The 20781-nt window shown below is 46.4% G+C and overlaps 2 protein-coding genes and 1 long non-coding RNA gene across 3 annotated transcripts in view; all 3 read right to left on the bottom strand.

The window, feature by feature from the left end:
• The window catches only part of mcm10 (minichromosome maintenance 10 replication initiation factor), a 109491-nt gene extending 103652 nt beyond the window's left edge, over positions 1-5839 (bottom strand). The window contains exons 1-3 of the mRNA XM_086010867.1: positions 5567-5839; positions 952-998; positions 464-784 (exon numbers count right to left, since the gene is read on the bottom strand). Coding sequence (XP_085866993.1) covers positions 464-784; positions 952-958 — 328 coding nt within the window. The 5' untranslated portion in view covers positions 959-998; positions 5567-5839. The remainder of the gene's footprint in view (positions 1-463; positions 785-951; positions 999-5566) is intronic.
• A 1348-nt stretch (positions 5840-7187) lies between these two features.
• LOC147105898 (uncharacterized) lies at positions 7188-10601 on the bottom strand. Its single transcript, XR_015081636.1, has 2 exons — positions 9713-10601; positions 7188-8925 (listed from the first exon to the last, which is right to left on the bottom strand). It is a non-coding gene; the product is annotated as an uncharacterized LOC147105898 (long non-coding RNA).
• A 2839-nt stretch (positions 10602-13440) lies between these two features.
• The window catches only part of optn (optineurin), a 43092-nt gene continuing 35751 nt past the window's right edge, over positions 13441-20781 (bottom strand). The window contains exons 13-15 of the mRNA XM_086010790.1: positions 19961-20103; positions 17492-17580; positions 13441-15167 (exon numbers count right to left, since the gene is read on the bottom strand). Of these exons, the coding sequence (XP_085866916.1) occupies positions 15046-15167; positions 17492-17580; positions 19961-20103 (354 nt within the window). The 3' untranslated portion in view covers positions 13441-15045. The remainder of the gene's footprint in view (positions 15168-17491; positions 17581-19960; positions 20104-20781) is intronic.

Here is a 20781-nt window from a genome sequence, read left to right as displayed (position 1 = left end):
AGCCCGCTTGATTGTCACCCCGTCCACCACCTTAAACATTCACTCCCTCCACCACCGGCGCACCGTGGCTGCAGTGTGTACCATCTACAAGATGCACTGCAGCAACTCGCCAAGGCTTCTTCGGCAGCACCTCCCAAACCCGCGACCTCTTCCACCTAGAAGGACAAGGGCAGCAGGCGCATGGGAACACCACCACCTTCAAGTTCACCTCCAAGTCACACACCATCCTGACTTGGAAATATATCGCCGATCCTTCATCGTCGCTGGGCCAAAATCCTGGAACTCCCTCCCTAACAGCACTGTGGGAGTACCTTCACCACACGGACTGCAGCGGTTCAAGAAGGCAGCTCACCACCACCTTCGAGAGGCAATTAGGGATGGGCAATAAATGCTGGTCTTTCCAGCGATGCCCACATCCCAGGAACGAATAATAAAAAAAAGTAAAGCAGTAAATGTCAAATACCTTCTAATTCCAGTTTTGATTTTTCTGACTTCTTCTGATCAGGGATGAGAGACGGTTGTTCATTTTCCTCTACTGCATTTGTTTTACTCTCCTCCTCCTCCTCCTCTTCATCCTCCTCCGCCAAGTCATCCACATCCTCAAAAAGAGCATTGATTTCCTTAGCCGGGAGACCATCCTCGTCATCTCCATCGAACAGGTCATCCCACTCATCAGCCTCGAGTGATTGCTGCCCCTCACTGTGTTTACCCTGAAAACATCCTGCCGCTGCCACCTCTTCATCCTCATCCAAAAGGGATGCCAATAAATCGAGGTCCTCGTTACCTGCCAGCAATCAAAGCATTACATTAATCAGGCTGCAGCTGTCTCTTTACTTTCAAAACGACCCTGCTTCAAGTGGGGTATTTTTTAGTAGTTTTGGAAATGTAATTTATTTTTAAAAAGCACTAAATTATTTCAATGCTAGGGTGCAATTATTGAAATGCTCTTACCTTCCATGGTATATGATTAACAAGGCTTCAGAAAACGGTGTCACACACTGAAAAACAAAATAATAATAAACTAACAATGTCACTCTGAATAAACAGAACTATTCTATAGCCACAATCCCCACTACATTCTTAATTTAAAAGGGCCATTTTTATATATAATACATTGGCTAATACACAAACTGTAGAATTTCCTCTTACACACACACTAAGATCGGAAATATTAAAGATATACTGGTCTTGGAGGGGCTAGAGTGCAGATTCACCAGAATGATACCAGGACTTAAAGGGTTAAATTACGAGGCCAAGTTGCATATCCTTGGTTTGTATTCTCTTGACATTAGAAGGTTGAGGGGCGAGCTAATCGAGGTATTTAAAATGATTACGGGATTCGATAGAGTAAATAGAGAAACTATTTCTTCGTGGCAATCCAGATCAGCATAATCTTAAAATGAGAGCTCGGCCATTTAGGAGCTCGCTCCCCGAAAAGGCTGTGGATGCTGGAAGAACTGAAATTTTCAAGATGCAGCTTGATAGATTTTTGTTAGTTTAAGGGTATTGAGGGATATGGAGCAATGGTACAGCTCAGTCATGATCTAATAGAATAGTAGAACAGGCTCGAGGGGCTGAATGGCCGCTTCTTGTTCCTATTGTTGCTTATGGGACTTTATTAATAGCAGCTGCTTGTGCCTAAACAAGAATACATTTCAAAAGTTGTGAAATGCCCTGGGAGAGTGATAAGACACACTATAAACTCAAGCTCTTTCTCCTGCTAGTTTTGCAGACCTTCCCTTAAAAAGTAAAAAATCTTCACATTCACACCCAAAACATTAATCTGACAGTTCTCTTCACAGCTAACTTCCAGGATTTTGTCATTGTTCCGCTCTCTTCCTGGTCTCCCCCTCTCTGCCCCACTCCCCCACTCCCCCTCTCTGCCCCACTCCCCCCCCCCCCTCTCTGCCCCACTCCCACCCCACTCCCCCTCTCTGCCCTGCTCATACTCGTTGTCTGCTGCCCATCGGTCTTACCCCGTTCTCCCCTATTGCTCCTACCTCTTACCCCAGTGCCTTTTCTCTCTTCCCTGTCTTCCATCACTCCTGCTCTTACCTTCTGACCCCTTTCCCCTATCCCAGTCTCTCTATAAATCTTTCTATATATTTCTTTCTCACTATATTTTTCTGTATTTCTCACCTCATTCTCTCTCCCAGACTCTCACTCTATCTCCCCATCTCTCTCCGTTTTCTCCCCTCTATTTTCTCTCTCCCCGTTTTCTCACCTTTCTCTCCCCGTTTTCTCTCTCCCCGTTCTCTCTACCCTTGTTCTCTCCCCCCCTTTCTCTCCCCGTTTTCTCTCCCTCTCCCTGTTTTCTCTCCCCCTCTCCTCTCTCTCTCCCCTTTTCTCTCTCCCCCGTTTTCTCTCTCCCCCGTTTTCTCTCTCCCCCCGTTTTCTCTCTCTCTCTCCCCGTTCTCTCTCCCTTTCTCCCCGTTCTCTCTCCCCGTTCTCTCTCTCCCCGTTTTCTCTCCGTTTTCTCTCCCCCCGTTTTCTCTCTCTCTCCCCGTTTTCTCTCTCTCCCCCCGTTTTCTCTCTCCCCCGTTCTCGCTCTCTCTCTCCCCGTTCTCTCTCCCCCGTTCTCGCTCTCTCTCCCCGTTCTCTCTCCCCCGTTCTCGCTCTCTCCCCGCTCTCGCTCCCCCGTTCTCGCTCTCTCCCCGTTCTCTCTCCGCCGTTCTCGCTCTCTCCCCGTTCTCTCTCCCCCGTTCTCGCTCTCTCTCCCCGTTCTCTCTCCCCCGTTCTCGCTCTCTCTCCCCCCGTTCTCTCTCCCCCGTTCTCGCTCTCTCCCTCTCCCCGTTCTCGCTCTCTCCCTCTCCCCGTTCTCTCTCCCCCGTTCTCGCTCTCTCTCTCCCCGTTCTCTCCCCCCCGTTCTCGCTCTCTCTCCCCGCTCTCTCCCCCCCGTTCTCGCTCTCTCTCCCCGTTCTCTCTCCCCCGTTCTCGCTCTCTCTCCCCGTTCTCTCTCCCCCGTTCTCGCTCTCTCTCCCCGTTCTCTCTCCCCCGTTTTCTCTCTCCCCCCGTTTTCTCTTTCTCTCTCTCCCCGTTCTCTCTCTCCCCGTTTTCTCTCCCCCCGTTTTCTCTCTCTCTCTCCCCGTTTTCTCTCTCTCCCCCCATTTTCTCGCTCTCTCTCCCCCGTTCTCGCTCTCTCTCTCCCCGTTCTCTCTCCCCCGTTCTCGCTCTCTCTCTCCCCGTTCTCTCTCCCCCGTTCTCACTCTCTCTCTCTCCCCGTTCTCTCTCCCCCGTTCTCGCTCTCTCTCCCCGCTCTCGCTCCCCCGTTCTCGCTCTCTCTCCCCGTTCTCTCTCCGCCGTTCTCGCTCTCTCTCCCCGTTCTCTCTCCCCCGTTCTCGCTCTCTCTCCCCGTTCTCGCTCCCCCGTTCTCGCTCTCTCTCCCCCCCGTTCTCGCTCTCTCTCCCCGTTCTCTCTCCGCCGTTCTCGCTCTCTCTCCCCGTTCTCTCTCCCCCGTTCTCGCTCTCTCTCCCCGTTCTCTCTCCCCCCCGTTCTCGCTCTCTCTCCCCCGTTCTCGCTCTCTCTCCCCGTTCTCTCTCCCCCGTTCTCGCTCTCTCCCCCGTTCTCTCTCGCTCCCCCGTTCTCGCTCTCTCCCCCGTTCTCGCTCTCTCTCTCCCCGTTCTCTCTCCCCCGTTCTCGCTCTCTCTCTCCCCGTTCTCTCTCCCCCGTTCTCGCTCTCTCTCCCCGCTCTCGCTCCCCCGTTCTCGCTCTCTCCACGTTCTCTCTCCGCCGTTCTCGCTCTCTCTCCCCGTTCTCTCTCCCCCGTTCTCGCTCTCTCTCCCCGTTCTCTCCCCCGTTCTCGCTCTCTCTCCCCCCCGTTCTCGCTCTCTCTCCCCCGTTCTCGCTCTCTCTCCCCGTTCTCTCTCCCCCGTTCTCGCTCTCTCTCCCCGTTCTCTCTCCCCCGTTCTCGCTCTCTCCCTGTTCTCGCTCTCTCCCCCGTTCTCGCTCTCTCCCCCGTTCTCTCTCCCCCGTTCTCGCTCTCTCTCCCCGTTCTCTCTCCCCCGTTCTCGCTCTCTCTCCCCGTTCTCTCTCCCCCGTTCTCTCTCCCCCGTTCTCGCTCTCTCTCCCCCCGTTCTCTCTCCCCCGTTCTCGCTCTCTCCCTCTCCCCGTTCTCGCTCTCTCTCCCCGTTCTCTCCCCCCCGTTCTCGCTCTCTCTCCCCGTTCTCTCTCCCCCGTTCTCGCTCTCTCTCCCCCCCGTTCTCGCTCTCTCTCCCCCGTTCTCGCTCTCTCTCTCCCCGTTCTCGCTCTCTCTCCCCGTTCTCTCTCCCCCGTTCTCGCTCTCTCTCCCCGTTCTCTCTCCCCCGTTCTCGCTCTCTCTCCCCGTTCTCTCTCCCCCGTTCTCGCTCTCTCCCTGTTCTCGCTCCCCCGTTCTCGCTCTCTCCCCCGTTCTCGCTCTCCCCCGTTCTCTCTCTCCCCGTTCTCTCTCCCCCGTTCTCGCTCTCTCTCCCCGTTCTCTCTCCCCCGTTCTCGCTCTCTCTCCCCCGTTCTCTCTCCCCCGTTCTCGCTCTCTCTCCCCCCGTTCTCTCTCCCCCGTTCTCGCTCTCTCCCTCTCCCCGTTCTCGCTCTCTCCCTCTCCCCGTTCTCTCTCCCCCGTTCTCGCTCTCTCTCTCCCCGTTCTCTCCCCCCGCTCTCTCTCCCCCGTTCTCGCTCTCTCCCCATTCTCTCTCCCCCGTTCTCTCCCCCCCCTCTCTCTCTCCCCCGTTCTCTCTCCCCCGTTCTCGCTCTCTCTCCCCGTTCTCTCTCCCCCGTTCTCGCTCTCTCTCCCCGTTCTCTCTCCCCCGTTCTCGCTCTCTCTCCCCGTTCTCTCTCCCCCGTTCTCGCTCTCTCTCCCCCGTTCTCTCTCCCCCGTTCTCGCTCTCTCTCCCCCCGTTCTCTCTCCCCCGTTCTCGCTCTCTCCCTCTCCCCGTTCTCGCTCTCTCCCTCTCCCCGTTCTCTCTCCCCCGTTCTCGCTCTCTCTCTCCCCGTTCTCTCCCCCCCGCTCTCTCTCCCCCGTTCTCGCTCTCTCCCCATTCTCTCCCCCCCGCTCTCTCTCCCCCGTTCTCGCTCTCTCTCCCCGTTCTCGCTCCCCCGTTCTCGCTCTCTCCCCGTTCTCGCTCTCTCTCTCCCCGTTCTCTCTCCCTCTCCCCGTTCTCGCCCTCTCCCCCCGTTCTCGCTCTCTCCCCGTTCTCGCTCTCTCTCTCCCCGTTCTCTCTCCCTCTCCCCGTTCTCGCTCTCTCTCTCCCCGTTCTCTCTCCCTCTCCCCGTTCTCGCCCTCTCCCCCCGTTCTCGCTCTCTCCCCGTTCTCGCTCTCTCTCCCCGTTCTCGCTCCCTCTCCCCGTTCTCGCTCCCCCGTTCTCGCTCTCTCTCCCCGTTCTCGCTCCCCCGTTTTCTCTCTCTCCCCGTGTTCTCTGTCCCCGTTCTCTCTCTCCCCCTCCCCGTTTTCTCTCTCTCTGTTTTCTCACCTTTCTCCCTCTGCTTTCTCACCTTTCTCTCTCTCCCCGTTTTCTCTCTCCCTCCCTCTGTTTTCTCTCTCTCTGTTTTCTCACCTTTCTTTCTCCCCCTGTTTTCTCTCTCTCTGTTTTCTCACCTTTCTCTCGCCCTCTCTCTGTCTGCTGATCCGGGCGGCGCTGCCGATAAAGATGGCGGAATGGTCCGGACCGCCCGCCAAAAACACACACACACTGTAAGAATGAAGCGGGCGATCGGCTGGGTGTAATGACCCCCCCCTGTCCCTATCCCTCCCCCCTCTCTCTGGCGGGGGTCCGGCTGTACTTGCCCCCCGGCTCTCTCTCCCCTCAATGCGGGGCGGCAGGGCTCGAGCTCGGCCTTTCCCCTCACCCAGCTCCCGCCCGCCGGCCCGCGCATGCGCAGCACCACACCTACCTCCCAATGCTCCTCATTGCAACCCAACAAAACAGGCCAGAAATTCGGGTCGGGGGCTTGCCGCGCGTGCAAGCCCCCGATCTGCACTTACCCGACGCGCCTACCGTTCACCTCCAGGGACGCCTGGAATTCCTTTTTGAAAGAGAAGAATCCCGGGCAGCGTGTGACGTCACGCCGCCCAGGCGTGCAGCCAGCGCGAAGCCTGGAGCGCGCTGTGCAACTGAGACACGCCCCTTGAGGTCTCATTGTAATAGGACACGGACCTTGAGGTCTCAATTCAATTCAATTCAATTCAAATCGCTTTATTGGCATGATGACAAGGTACATCTTATGTTGCCAAAGCATCGAAAAACATTCATGGTTTTACACAAAAATACAGATCTATCCATACAGTGTATAAACAGATATATCCCTGAGTGTATTATAAATATACATTCATATAATTTGTATATACTCTTTTCTTATATTTAGTGGTTGTCCCTCTGTTTATGGCAAGCTGTAACATAGCTAAGGTTACACAATTTCTCTCTTCCCCTAGTAGGTATGGGAGTTTTTGGTCGTCATTCAAATTTCTGAATTCCGGGCATATTTTTGTGAATTTTGGGTAGAAATTCTCCCTTATGCCCTGATATTTTCTACAAGCTGTGATAGGACACGTCCCCAATCTTTCCAAGCAGCTGCAGAGGACTTTGTAGTTACACAGCTGCAGGGAAAGTAGGTTATCTGCTATTTTATGAATGTTTTGTGAACTTTTATAAAATTTTAAAAACGTTTAAATGATTTTGATGACTCTTAGATAGTTTTAAAGAGAATTGAAGATATTTAAGCATTTTTTAAAGCCTTGAAAACATTCTATTAATTCTTTTCCGTTAATTAGCAAGATGCACTAGTTAATTCGCTTGTATCTATCACTACTGGCATAACGCTGACTCCAGCACAAATGCCCTCCCCAGGTCACAGTGCAGAGCCACTTTGGTCCCAGGAGCCAGCAGCTGCGCCAGTCATGATGCAGGGCAGCGTAGAATTGCCTCAGCAACAACCCTTTCCTCAAGCCGCTGCTGAAGAGCAAGAACAATCTGACAGGGCTCTTGCAAATAGATCTGGAGGGCTCCAGTCACGGGTAGTGAAAAGGCGCAGGAAACGTTAGAGTGTCACCTTCAGCTCACTCCGCCACCTTCAACCCTCAGTCACACATCGTTAAATAGTTATATTTTTCACTTTATTTAAATGTTAAATGTTTTCTTACATATTTAAATTCAAGTGTTTATTTATGAAGGAAAGGATAGGTAACCTTATCGTTTCAGCAGTACACCCAGTAATCAATGTTGAAAGAATTTAAACATTTATTTAACTTCAAAAACTTTTACAACAAATGTTACAAAATTATAAAATAGCTAGTTTGCACTTTGAATGTCTGTATTGCAGTAAGTAAAAATTACTGTAAAATGTTTACACTTTCTTTTGTAACAGTCACCATTTTGCACGTTTGCAAACGTTAAAAGAGGTAGTTAGCATCTTAATTTTTGTAATTTCACTAAGAATCAAACACAAATGACTTAAACCTGTTTACAAAGTGATTTCAAAACTGTTAACGTTAACATTTTAAAATTGCATAAAATAGGTAATTAACATCCTTGAACGAAGAAAGAAAGACAAGTAAAAATGAACTATTTCCAATAACACTTCCTCACTGTTCCTGTCCATAAATTTTTTTAAAGTTCATAACTGTTACTTAAAATTTACAAGTTATTCACTTTATACATTGAAACTGAATCTGAAAAGTGTTTGATGATGCAATAAAAGGTCACTGTTTCACTTTAATATGTGTCTGCTTCTGTCTTTGCCTTGCGGGGGGAGGGGTAGTTACAGGGCGTAACTACCGCGTGATGGTGTTGGCTACCAGCAGTTCGCGAGCAGCCTTAGATTCGGCGGCACTGGGCTCCTCCCCATGAGGCCTGGCAGCATGCACATTGCCATCGCCTTCATCCTCCATTTCAACAGCCAGCTGTTCCTCATTGTTAAGGGTCAGTCCTTCCTGCAGGGCAAGGTTGTGCAAAGCACAACAGGCCAGCACAATCCTTGCCACTTTCTGGTGAGAGTACTGCAAGGTCCCCCCTGACCTATCCAGACACCGGAAGCGTGATTTCAGAACTCCTATTGTCCTCTCCACCACTTGACGTGTAGACGCATGTGCATGGTTGTATCTCTCCTGAGACTGATTATTGGTATTGCGGTAGGGGGTCATCAGCCATGGTTTCAGCGGGTAGCCCTTGTCGCCCAATATCCATGCGGATCCTGTAGGCAATTTGCTGAGAGATCATACAATTTAGAGATACGGAGGACGAAGGAGTCATGATTACTTCCCCGGTGTCCTGAATTAACATTTAGGATCCTCAGGTGCGCATCACATAATATCATTACATTCAATGAATGATACCCCTTCCTGTTAATGAATGTCACAGGTGCATCCTTGGGTGCCTTCAATGCAATATGTGTTCCATCGACGGCCCCAATCACTTTGGGGAATCCAGCAATGCGATGAAATGCTAAGGCCATCTCCTTCTGATGACGAGTGGACAAGTCATACATAATGAAATCAGAAATCCTACGGCAAATGGCTTCTGTGACCTGGTGAATGCAGACCCTCGCAGCATTCTTGGAGATGTTGCTTATGTCACCGGTGCCTGCTTGAAATGATCCACTTGCAAAGAAGTTCAATGCTGTGGTTACCTTCATGTTCACTGACAAGGCAGTGCGGGTCTTCGAGCGTGGCTCCAAGTCCGCCTTCAACATGTCACAGTCGTCCAATTGCCTCTTTACTGAAGCGCAGCCGCCTGATACACAACTCCTCGGACAGCATTTCAAATGATCGCCTCTCCCTGTAAACTCTGTGGGGTGGGTAGTTGTTCCTTCTGATCAGGAGACATTCATGGTTCCTCAATCTTCTACGTTGCTCCCTGGCATTCCTCTTTCTTTGAAGCAAATACACAAATAGCATCACGGCAAAATTTCTACAACAGGGCATGTTTCTCGCTCACAGGACTACTCCTCACACAGACGTACCTGTACGGAGTAAATGGAAATAGTTGTTAGTTATTTTAATAAACTGAGTGCCTATAACATCAACTCAGCCTATGACAGGAAGCATGTTTTAACGGCTTGCAAACACATCCTACCCGCCTGATGAAATTCATCATTACATAAATACATTCATCCATGTACTGAAAGGAATACATACATAAATGCACATCCTTCAAGGAATATATACAGACATACATACAATCATACATACATACTTACTAAATATTACTGATGACAATTTCATTTTGTAAGCATTTTATTATTTTTAAAACAGTAAATTTCACATTTTATAAAAATAAATTCAGAGGCCTTGCCCACAGCCACAATTGCTCCTTCTACCTACAGTACTGAAAAACCATTTTAAACAAAAAATTTTTTTTAAACTTACCTCAGCCTTTCTTAAAATAACTTTCCTCCCTTTCCCAAACAGAAATAGAATGACTTTCAGAAGCTCCACGATGACAGACTTCTTCCTCCGCAGCTTCTCGATAGCTTTGCTCCTGCTTTTTTCATTTCCAAGTTGTCAGGACTTACCCTCACTGAATTCATGAATGAAATCGACGAAGTTCACTGCGCACGCGCTGTGCCTCTGAACCCCTTCGTTCAGAGGACAGGAAATGCCGGTTTTCCCCGCATGCGCTGTGCATGCTGAAAACCAGCATTTCCTCCGGCCAGACGCGTGAGTACCCCGACCGTACTCGCGCGTTCAGAGAGGAATTACTGGGCCAATAGTTTCACATTAAAAATGTAGACTATTTTCATCACTCACCCTTTTTTCTTTATTCGTTCCTGGGATGTGGGCGTTGCTGGCGAGGCCGGCATTTATTGCCCATCCCTGGTCACTCTTGAGAAGGATGGTGATGAGCCGCCTTCTTGAACTGCTGCTGGTGAGGGTGCTCCCACAGTGCTGTTAGGGAGGGAATTCCAGGATTTTGACCCAGCGACGATGAAGGAACGGCCGATATAGTTCCAAGTCAGGATGGTGTGCGACTTGGAGGGGAACTTGGAGGTGGTGGTGTTCCCGTGCGCCTGCTGCCCTTGTCCTTCTAGGTGGTAGAGGTCATAGGTTTGGGAGGTGCTGCCGAAGAAGCCTTTAGTGGGTATGGTAGCATAGTGGTTATGTTACTGGACTAGTCCAGAGGCCTGCACTAATGATCATGAGTCATGAGTTTAAATTCCACCACGGCAGTCCCTCCCTAGCTCTGTAATCTCCTTCAGCCCCACAACCACCCAAGATATCTGCGCTCCTCTTATTCTGTCCTCGAGCATCCCTGATCCATAATCGCTCAACCTTTGGTGGCCGTGCCTTTCGTTGCCTGGGCTCTAAGCTCTGGAATTCCCTGCCTAAACCTTTCCGCCTCTCTACCTCTCTTTCCTCCTTTAAGACGCTCCTTAAAACCTACCTCTTTGACCAAGCTTTTGGTCGCCTGCTCTAATTTCTCCTTATGTGCCTTGGTGTCAAATTTTTTGTCTTATAATACTCCTGTGAAGCACCTTGGGACGTTTTACTATGTTAAAGGCGCTATATAAATGCAAGTTGTTGCTGTAATGTAGGAAACACGGCAGCTAATTTGCACACAGCAAGATCCCTCAAACAGCAATGTGATAATGACCAGATACTGTAATCTGTTTTTAGTTATGTTGGTTGAGGGATTAATATTGGGCAGGACACCGGGGATAACTCCCCTGCTTTTCTTTGAAATAGTGCCATGGGATCTTTTATATCCACCTGAGAGAGCAGACGGGGCCTCGGTTTAACGTCTCATCTGAAACACAGCACCTCGGACAGTGGTGCAGCACTCCCTTGGTACTACACTGGAGTGTCAGCCTAGATATTTGTGCTCAAGTCTCTGGAGTGTGACCTGACCCCACTACCTTCTGACTCAGAGGCAAGTGTGCTGTCACATTTCAGATGCAGACACGTTTCAGGTGTAGACCCTTTGTTAGTGTATGTTTTGTTTTCCAGGAACTAAATTTTCCTGATAACACCCCAATCAGGTAATACTTAATTTCTTTCCTTTCGTTCTTGGTGTCATTCCTTCACAGGTCTGTGATGAGTGAACCATCGGTGTTATTAGGACTGATACCAAACTTTCATTTTTATGTGAGCAATGCTTCAACGTCTGTATCAATCCAAAAGCAGCAACAAGGCTTCATTCTGTTTCTGCAAGACATTATTATTGCCTGGAATTTTGTGTGTCCTCTGCAGAAATTGAAAGGTAGAATTAACCTTCACCAGGATTACATAGATTAGCCACTGCAAAATTGTGGCAAAAGATGACAGGGTTTTTTTGTAGGGGAATTGTTAAATACTGTACATTGGTGTCCCCTGATTGTTGCATTTTCTGAGTGTTTTATTGAATGTTAAGTTGTTCATTAACCTATCCTCCTCGCTTCACTTCTCTCCCATTTTTAGCTCCAATCTGCTGCTGCTGGGCCAGAATTCCTGAACTGATAAAACTGTTGAGAGAATTATCACTCAGTATGCAGTGCAGTTCGGTTCCCTGGGGTAGCAGCGGGTAGGAGCCAGCGGCAGTGAGGATAGAGGTGAGTAAAGGAGAACAATTTTCACGATGGTGATCCAGTGACTCGTCTTCTGATTTTTGCACTTTTCTTTCTGGAAATGGATCCAATCTGTTCTCGTATCCTTTGTACAGACCATATATGGCTTCTGACCTCATTAGGAATCGCCACTATTATAGAAGAGTTACTTTTGAGGGATAATTGGGAGTTCTCCTGCTTAGTTTGACACTATGAGCTTTTAGATTCTGATTGGTCTTTTTCTACTACCCAGTTTGTGTGGTCTTTTTCTACTACCCAGTTTGTGTGGTCTTTTTCTACTACCCAGTTTGTGTGGTCTTTTTCTACTACCCAGTTTGTGTGGTCTTTTTCTACTACCCAGTTTGTGTGGCTATCACCAAAGGCTTCTATTTTTAAAATGAGATATTGAAAAAGTTTTTCCATCCAAACTCCTGCTGAGCTCCAGGACCTGGAACTCTGCCTCCCATTACTCACCTGCTAAACATTAGAGCTTCACAGAATCTATCAGCTACTGGATGGGCAGTTCATAACCATGTATCTAGCTCAAGAATCCAGGCTCTGGAAAAATAACATTCCATTGCGTTTTAGCTGGTTCATGCAAAACTAAAGCCTGACCTGCACAAAACTTTGTGGATAATCAGGGTTCCATGGTACATCCAAAATATCCTGTTCATCTAGAGACTTGAGCGCAAAAATCTAGGCTGACACTCCAGCGCAGTACTGAGGGAGTGCTGCAGTCGGAGGTGCCGTCTTTCGGATGAGATGTTAAGCCAAGGCCTCGTCTGCGCTCTCAGATGGATGCAAGAGATCCCATGACACTATTTCGAAGAAGAGCAGGGGAATTATTCCCAATGTCCTGGCCACTATTTATCCCTCAATCAACATCACTAAAACAAATTCTGATCATCACACTGCTGTTTATGGGAGCTTGCTGTGTGCAAATTGGCTTCCAGGTTTCCTACATTACGACAGTGACTACACTTCAAAAAGTACTTCATTGGCTGTAAAGCGCTTTGGCATGTCCTGAAGTCGTGAAAGGCACTATAAATGCTGATCTTTCTTTCTTTCAGATCGAAGCGCGGAGCTCGCCCTGTTGAGAGCTTGATGTGAACCTGACTCCTTAATAGTGCATTAAAAAACAGGGCTAACTTTATACTGTATTAACATTTCTGGAAGTAAAACAATGGAGTGAGTAAACAGGCTCAGGTTGCAGAAGGTTATGAAGTGATCAACTATTCAAACAGAACAGGTGGAAGAGAAATGAAAGAATATTCAAAAATGTGTGGGAGTGAGATAGATCAAATAGGAATGATGTCCAGGAGCACAATGGCCGCAGAGCAAAAATGATGTTACACTAACACATCATCATCATGTACCCCAGTTTCTCTCGCCCCCTTTTAAAATAAAAAAATCTCATTTGGATCTGCCCTCCCTTCCCACTTTCTTAGACTAGCTGCTCAAATAGTCTGAAGTCTTAAGTTTTGAGCTCTACAGTGGTGGTTTAAGTATCTTTGTGTTCCTGAATAGGTGCATGGGAGATGCATGCAGTATAAACCACACCCACTGCGTTTCTATTCTCATTTCTTTAAAGGATTCCATAAAATTGGTCAAGCATGCCGTACTCTTTTTTGAAATCTGTGGTAACTGGGCATGATTAGCTCATGTTTTTCCAAGTGTTTGGTAGTCATTGAGTATTTCTTTAAATGCTCTCCCTGCTCTTCTGTATCCACAGTCTCTTCCTCAGTCAATCTACAAGGCTGACTACAGTAGTATGAACATAGGATACCTTTGTGTAGTTTCCGCCAATTCCCTTGGGTGACATGACGACCACTAGAAAATTCACCTGCATGGGTCTGGGAGTCACTTCCAACTTTGATCATGCTTGTATAATGTAGTGGAGAAAGCCCACTTCACTGGTGTAGGAACTTGAATATATATTCAGTAACAAACCACAACTTAACCTGTCAAAAGAAGTATTTATTTTAATTCTCAAACCATACTTTAACATACAATCATTATTTTTCCAGCGTAAAACTGCTCCCATTTATCAGTAGATTGTCACACAGTACACAAATGCCTAATTGTCCAATTGCCATGCTGTATTTTATAGATGTAACAGGTTCCTTATTTTATATCTGCTTAATTTCAGGGAGCTTCATTGCAGCTTAATGCAACAATTGAATTAGCCAGAGGCTCGTAGCTTTACTAAAATTAAGCAATTTCTGTAAACAAAAAATGTTGACATCACATTTAAATCAACAATAATCTTTAAAACAAGAATTAACTAAACACAATTGCCAAATGTTATTTTCAGGAAACTTTATTTTTTAGGCCTTTTTGCTCCAAGCTGGTTTTCACCAATATTGCTCTGAAAATAGACACTCGGGGAGCCCAATAATAGCCACAGGACGGCTCGAGCTCCTACTTTCCCTTCCTCTGGGCCTTCACTCGACCGCCTCACTGCAGGGAGGGGGGTCAAGAAGGGGGACTCAAAAAAAAAAAGTGGGGTGTTTGCTGGTACAAACTCTCCACCCATTCTTGTGTGGCATAACTTATTGGTGCCCACTACTGTCGTGTGTTGGTGCTCTAAAGGACCATCGCCTGCCCCACAACAGATGGTTGTCAACACGTTTAATTTAGCCATCAATAGTTCCTTACCAGAGGACGATGCCCTGCGTGTAGTTTTTTGCTGCACCAAACAGAAAATTTGCTAACACTGTTCATCAGTCTAGCTGTTCCTTCTTTAATAAATTTACCAGAATTACATTTGCATTTTCCACATCAGTCACATTTATGAGCTGTGGGGTTGGTTAACTGGAATCTGGATTACAACTGCCTCAATTCATTTTCACTTGGGGCAACAAAACAGGCTTCCCTGAGAGGAATGCTCATCTCTTCATGATGTCCTAGACTTATGCCCAGAACTGAAGGTCCGTGTTCTAACTCAGTACAACACTCAACCCATTGAGATAGTAAGCATTTCAATCGTTAATTTTTAATAAATGAATTCTTCAACTGGGTTTTAACTACAATATTTAGTCTTTTTCTTTGACTGGGACATTAACCATCACGTTGGTCAGGAAACACATTTTTATTTGGACAATTTTACCATCAAGTCACCAACGGAGGAAAGAATCAGGGGCCTGGGATGTGCAATTTCCTAATGTACAACTCAGAATCTCCCCTCTAAAAATATAGATCTGACTTTCCCTATTTTACCAGACTGTTTTTACTTATAGTCCAAAGTACTTGAAGATCCATTAACAAACCCGCAGGAAAAAAATGGCTTTCCAATGTGCAATTTCGGAGAAGATATTGTTGAACAATATTATACCTATTGGCGCATTTCCCTTAGAATGGAGTTCCTAAAGATAAATGTGCACCACATTCACACAAGAAAATATTAAAATAGCATTTTATAATAAAGTACTATTTTGAAAATAAATTTCATAAAAAGAATCACCAATCCTCACCCTTCCCCCTCCATCCCCCATAAGGCAAAGGCAAATCCAAGATGTATGCATAGCTAGAATAATCACATGAATGCTTAAGATCTTGTGCTTATATGATACAATCCATGACATGTATCTGCAGGGTATCGATGTCAGGTAGGACGGTACCACACTTTGGACAAGCATGTTCTGGCAGAATACCTTGCTGCTCCCAACTCAGATTCTCAGGTTCTGTTAAGCAGAATTTAAAAAAAAAGTTAAGGGACCATATTTTACACATCTGCGACAGAACATATTTCATATCATTCTAAAGTGTCAGGGGCTAAATCGCATATCATGTTGTGCAATTCTTCCAGATTTTACAATCAGTAACTTCATTCACAGATTAAAAACAGAAAGCCTTTTTGCAGCCTCATTAGAGCCCAACACATTACCAGCTCTCCCAGAACTGACCTCGGGAGAAATGTTTTGATGACTTTTATATGTTAGTTGTATTTGAATTGTAGGGCCATAGAATTTATTTCATACTTTGTGATGGATTTGCAAAGAGCAGTAAATAAAATATCCAACCGTCTAAACTCTTCCTGTAGTAAAAGTACATGTAGTAAATGCTTAAAAAACCTCAGTTGGTAGCACCCTTGCCTCTGAATCAGAAAGTTTTGGGTTCAAGTCCCACTCCAGAGGCTAGGTGGGGGGGGGGGGGGGGGGGGGGGGGGTGGGGTGGAAAACAGAGAAGGAAGGCCAGGACAGCAGCATCGTGCCGGTGAACTGATCTTAGGAGGTCAAATGTGCATGACGCTATAGAGATGCAGCTGGGAGGTCTCGGAGGTAAGCAACAGCATCACCTACCTTATGGACTCAGCCAGAGGCAAGTAAAATGAATCAGCAAGTTTAATCATACCAGAAAAAGGTTCAACAGATAGCTAATATCAATTGTGGGGGTGGAGAAAGTGCCAAGTCATCAGGAGTGTGGGACAGGCTTGATGGAGCAGCTGGTCTTTCCCTGTCAGTCATCTTTCATGTATGCAATAAAATACTACATTTTAATGCTGAATTCTTGTAAGTGTAACACTTGCTTCCTGTAACACTCAGCCTTCATCTGCCTCTCCCTCAAAAATACTCAGACCCCCCCCCCTTCCACTACCACATCCCAGGCTCCAACCCCGAACCCAGTGAGTCCTACACCCTACCCCACCACTCCTCTCAGACCGCTAGAACCCAGACACCAACCAACTCCCCTCCCACCAATGGTCCCAGATCACAGCACCCCTTCTTACCGTCCCAAGACCCATGCACCTTCTTCCCATTGCGCTTAGACCCTTGCGGTACCACTTTGTGCTTCCAGGCCCTGCAACACATCCAGCCACTGTTCTCACCATCCAGTACCCAGTTGCTGTACACCCATAAGCAGCAAACCCCTCCCAGTGCTCACACAGCCTGCCACCATCTCAGGGCTGCCACATTCAAAGACCACCTTCTTACCACTTCCACACTGACAATACAGCGGTCCTAGTATTCCCAGATCTCACCCCACACCACTGCTCCAAGACCCCTCTATCACCTCTCGCCCCACATCTAGTACTTCTACCTACCTGCCACCCTAGAACATCTTCCCTACCTACCTCCTGTGGATCCCTGGACTTTAAAAGAAAAAGCCAAGACATAGCACTGAATAAATAAGTAAATAAATGTAATCAGAGACATTGATTTGCAGTTTCCACAAAACTATGGCTATAAATTGAACCCAAAAGATAACACTTTGTAATAAAAATAATTTCACTTTTTCAATGACACCGATATATTGAACGTCACACAGCATGAAACAGTGTCTCCCCCACTCATTGTCAACATTACTATGGGAGATACGCTAAAATCTGTGTTAAGCATATACTGTTAGACAACTGCCTGTACCACTTCTGTGTCTTAACCACAGACCAATTAGTTCTAAGGGAATTTGAGCAAATTTATTCTACCACACCTCACTGGGTCATTCTCTCAGTCCTGGTCCCTCAACCCTCACTTCTGTTCAGTCAGAAGCTGCTGCAGGCTATAGAGAAGTACTTAAAAAAATTTTTTAAAAAACCAACTCAAAACAATTGAACAGCTCCAAGCTAGGTATAAATGCAAGAGTTGAAACTTTTTAAACAATAACTCTTACAATTAGAATAATTTACTTTTTATTACCCCCTGCACATGGCTCTTTTTCTTGGATACGAAACAACTGTACAATGCTTTACAAGAGCATTGGCTGGCTCCACAATGTCTATGAATTCGGAGTTAATCTGTCAAACAAAGCCAGGGTTCTCTCCTGCAAAGTGATCTCTGTGAGCCCATCATTCATGTCAAGAACGCAGACTGATTACCCTGTACAGCCATAAAAGGACACACACACCTACATTCTATTTAACATGATATAATTTCAACATTGCATTGTCTGATTTACCACGATATCAGGCAGTACCACTTGACACAATTGTGACATGGCGACAAGTACAGTAGTTCCTTGATAATATGTAGGATTACAGCTTATTTCAATTTAAAAAACAAAGCTTTACCTCGTGCGACCTGCTGCTCAAAGGCCACATTATCCTGAGCCACGGGTCCCGGATCTCCATGGCGACGCTGCAGTTCAATCAAAGACTGCCTGCAAATTCAATTCAATATTTTTGAAGTCTGGCCAATGTTTCCAGGTGTCAGTGAAACAAATATCATTGGATAGCCTTTAAAAATTATAGCTGAAATGCTAAGTTCTTTTATACACCAAGTCCATGTGAATTGTATTAAAAATTTAATAAGATATTTCAAATATTGATTTTTAAAAAAGTAACTACATTCAACACCTCTAATCCTGAACCAGTTCAACAAAAATGAAAATAATTTAAAGAACCACTGGGCCCAGCAGTTGATCTAAATTTGTGGTCGACACCTTAACACAATTAATTTTATACCCAAAGAGACCTTACTGATGAATGAATCTCAGACAGCCAGGAGCAAGATACATGTATACTAGGAGAAGATTGCCGTCAAGATTTCTTATGTTCCCTGCCTGCCTTTGGAATCCCTTTGATAACTGGAGCGTGGGCAACTACTTTTAATTTGTTCTGCAACATTGGTTTCTATAATCAAGTATGAGCGAGCAAGCAGAATTCTAACAGGTTAACATCTGAAATCAATGATGTAAAAAGATGCAATTAGATACAGATTATCATCCATTGACTTTGAATGGTTGGAAAATCTAGCCAATAGAGAATGTTGTCGTCAAAGTAACAAATTATATAAACCGAGTCTAAGACATACATCAGAGAGATCACATTTCACTCTCTCTCTCTCTCTCTCTCTCTCTCTCTCGACAGCAAACCAATGGAGAACAGATCAATTTAGTCCAGATGTCTCTCCAAGAGGTCGGCAATACAGGTAGAAAATCTAGCCCTATAACCGAAAGGAGACCCATGGATAGTTGAAGGGAGGGGTCAACAGAAGTAGTACAATCAAGAAAGGATGAACTAGATGTAGGAAAAAGTAATGGGTGTGAATGAAAAGTAAGGTAACCATCAGGATAAATCCTGGGGGATTATCCTATTCTCCACTGGTTGAATATCTTCAATCTAAATGGTGCAAAATTTGACTCTTCTGTTTTATGGTCCCTAATTATTCTCACTTATATGGATGTGCTACTGGGGCAGCACGATATTTGTCAGAAATAATTTAATTTTGGAAGGTTTTGTTTCATACTATAGTTTTGGGATTGCTTCTCTATTAAGCTAAAACTGGGAATGTAGTTTCAAGAGGCGAGAGTGACTGTCCTTGACATCAAGGCAGCCCTAGTAAAACTGAAGTCAATGGGAATCAGGGGGAAAACTCTCCACTGGCTGGAGTCAAACCTAGCACAAAGCAAGATGGTTGTGGTTGTTGGAGACCAATCATCACAGCCCCAGGACATCGCTGCAGGAGTTCCTCAGGGCAGTGTCCCAGACCCAACCATCTTTAGTTGCTTCATCAATGACCTTCCCTCCATCACAAGGTCAGAAATGGGGATGTTCGCTGATGACTGCACAGTGTTCAGTGCCATTTGCAACTCCTCAGATAATGAAGCAGTCCATGCCCACATGCAGCAAAACCTGGACGACATTCAGGCTTCGGCTGATAAGTGGCAGGTAACATTCACGCCACACAAGTGCCAGGCACTGACCATCTCCAACAAGCGAGAGTCTAACCACCTCATGACATTCAACGGCATTACCATCGCTGAATCCCCCACCATCAATATCCTTGGGGGGGGGGGGGGGGTCACCATTGATCAGAAACTTAACTGGACCAGCCACATAAATACTGTGGCAACAAGAGGAGGTCAGAGGCTGGGTATTCTGTGGCGAGTGTCTCACCTCCTGACTCCCCAAAGCCTTTCCACCATCTACAAGGCAAAAGTAAGGTGTGTGATGGAATACTCTCCACTTGCCTGGATGAGTGCAGCTCCAACAACACTCAAGAAGCTCGACATCATCCAAGACAAAGCTGCCAGCTTGATTGGCACCCCATGCACCACCTTAAATCTTCACTCCCTCCACCACCGGCATACAGTGGCTGCAGTGTGTACCATCTACAAGATGCACTGCAGCCACTCGCCAAGGCTTCTTCGGCAGCACCTCCCAAACCTGCAACCTCTTCCACCTGGAAGGACAAGGGCAGCAGGCGCACGGGAACACCACCACCTCCAAGTTCCCTTCCAAGTCACACACCTTCCTGACTTGGAAGTATATCACCGATCCTTCATCGTCACTGGGTCAAATTCCTGGACCTCACTCCCTAACAGCACTATGGAAATACCTTCACCACAAGCACTGCAGTGGTTCAAGGCGGCAGCTCACCATCGCCTTCTCAAGGGCAATTAGGGATGGGCAATAAATGCTGGCCTTGCCAGCGATGCCCACATACCATGAACAAATAACATTAAAAAAAAAAGGAGCAATCCCGCAATATATTTTTGACTCAAGTTTTTTCTTCTAGGACGTGGTGTCACTAAATACCTGCCAAGGGCGTCCAGTTCCTCCTTCAGATGTGTGTTTTCTTTCATTAGACAATCCAACCTTTCAGCCAACGACTCCTTTTCTGCATGAATCGCCTCTCGAGCTGCCCTTTCCGCGTGAAAATCCGCACTATAAACATCAGCCTACAGGAAGACAGAAATTACAGAAGCATTAATACTTTTATTGTAAAACAGCCATTTTATATTACAATAGCAAAAATACTGTGGATGCTGGAAATCTGAAATAACAGAAAACGCTGGAAAAACTCAGCAGGTCAGGCAGCATCCGTGGAGAGAGAAACAGAGTTAATGTTTCAGGTCTGGGACCCTTCATCAGTTCTGATTGGGAAAGGGGCGTTGCGGCGGGTTGACAGCAGGATCCCGACCCGCTGCCAAAGAAAATCAAATTTTCCACCCAAGCCGCCACCAATCCCCACCCACTGACCCCACCTTAAAATTCCCCCTAGTTTAAAATTTGGCTCATTTATTTTATTAAAATTAGCAAATGAATTAGTACACTTGTACTTCTTTTGTACTCAAGTGCAAAATTTCTTTTTTTTTTTTTTTTTTTAAAACTGAAATTGTGAAGTTAGTCTTCACTGTTGGTATCTGATCCCAAAATTGATGTGAAGCAGAGAAAATTTGATCTTAAGAAGAAATATTGTCTGACAACTGTTTCTTATGGACTAGCTCTGCGGAGGTTAACCAGACGGTGGCCCTCCTTACTTCCAAATTTTTGTAATAGCTCTTAAATATGATGAGAATGGTACAACAGCAAAAGTTCTCCTCTATATATAAACAGCACATATACATATACAAACC

This window comes from Somniosus microcephalus, chromosome 17 (assembly GCF_052327205.1).
Source record: "Somniosus microcephalus isolate GS21.2 chromosome 17, FLI_Smic_1.0, whole genome shotgun sequence".
Lineage (NCBI taxonomy): Eukaryota > Metazoa > Chordata > Chondrichthyes > Squaliformes > Somniosidae > Somniosus > Somniosus microcephalus.
The sequence above is the reverse complement of the archived record's forward strand: the minus strand, read 5'-3'. Positions and strand labels throughout refer to the sequence as shown.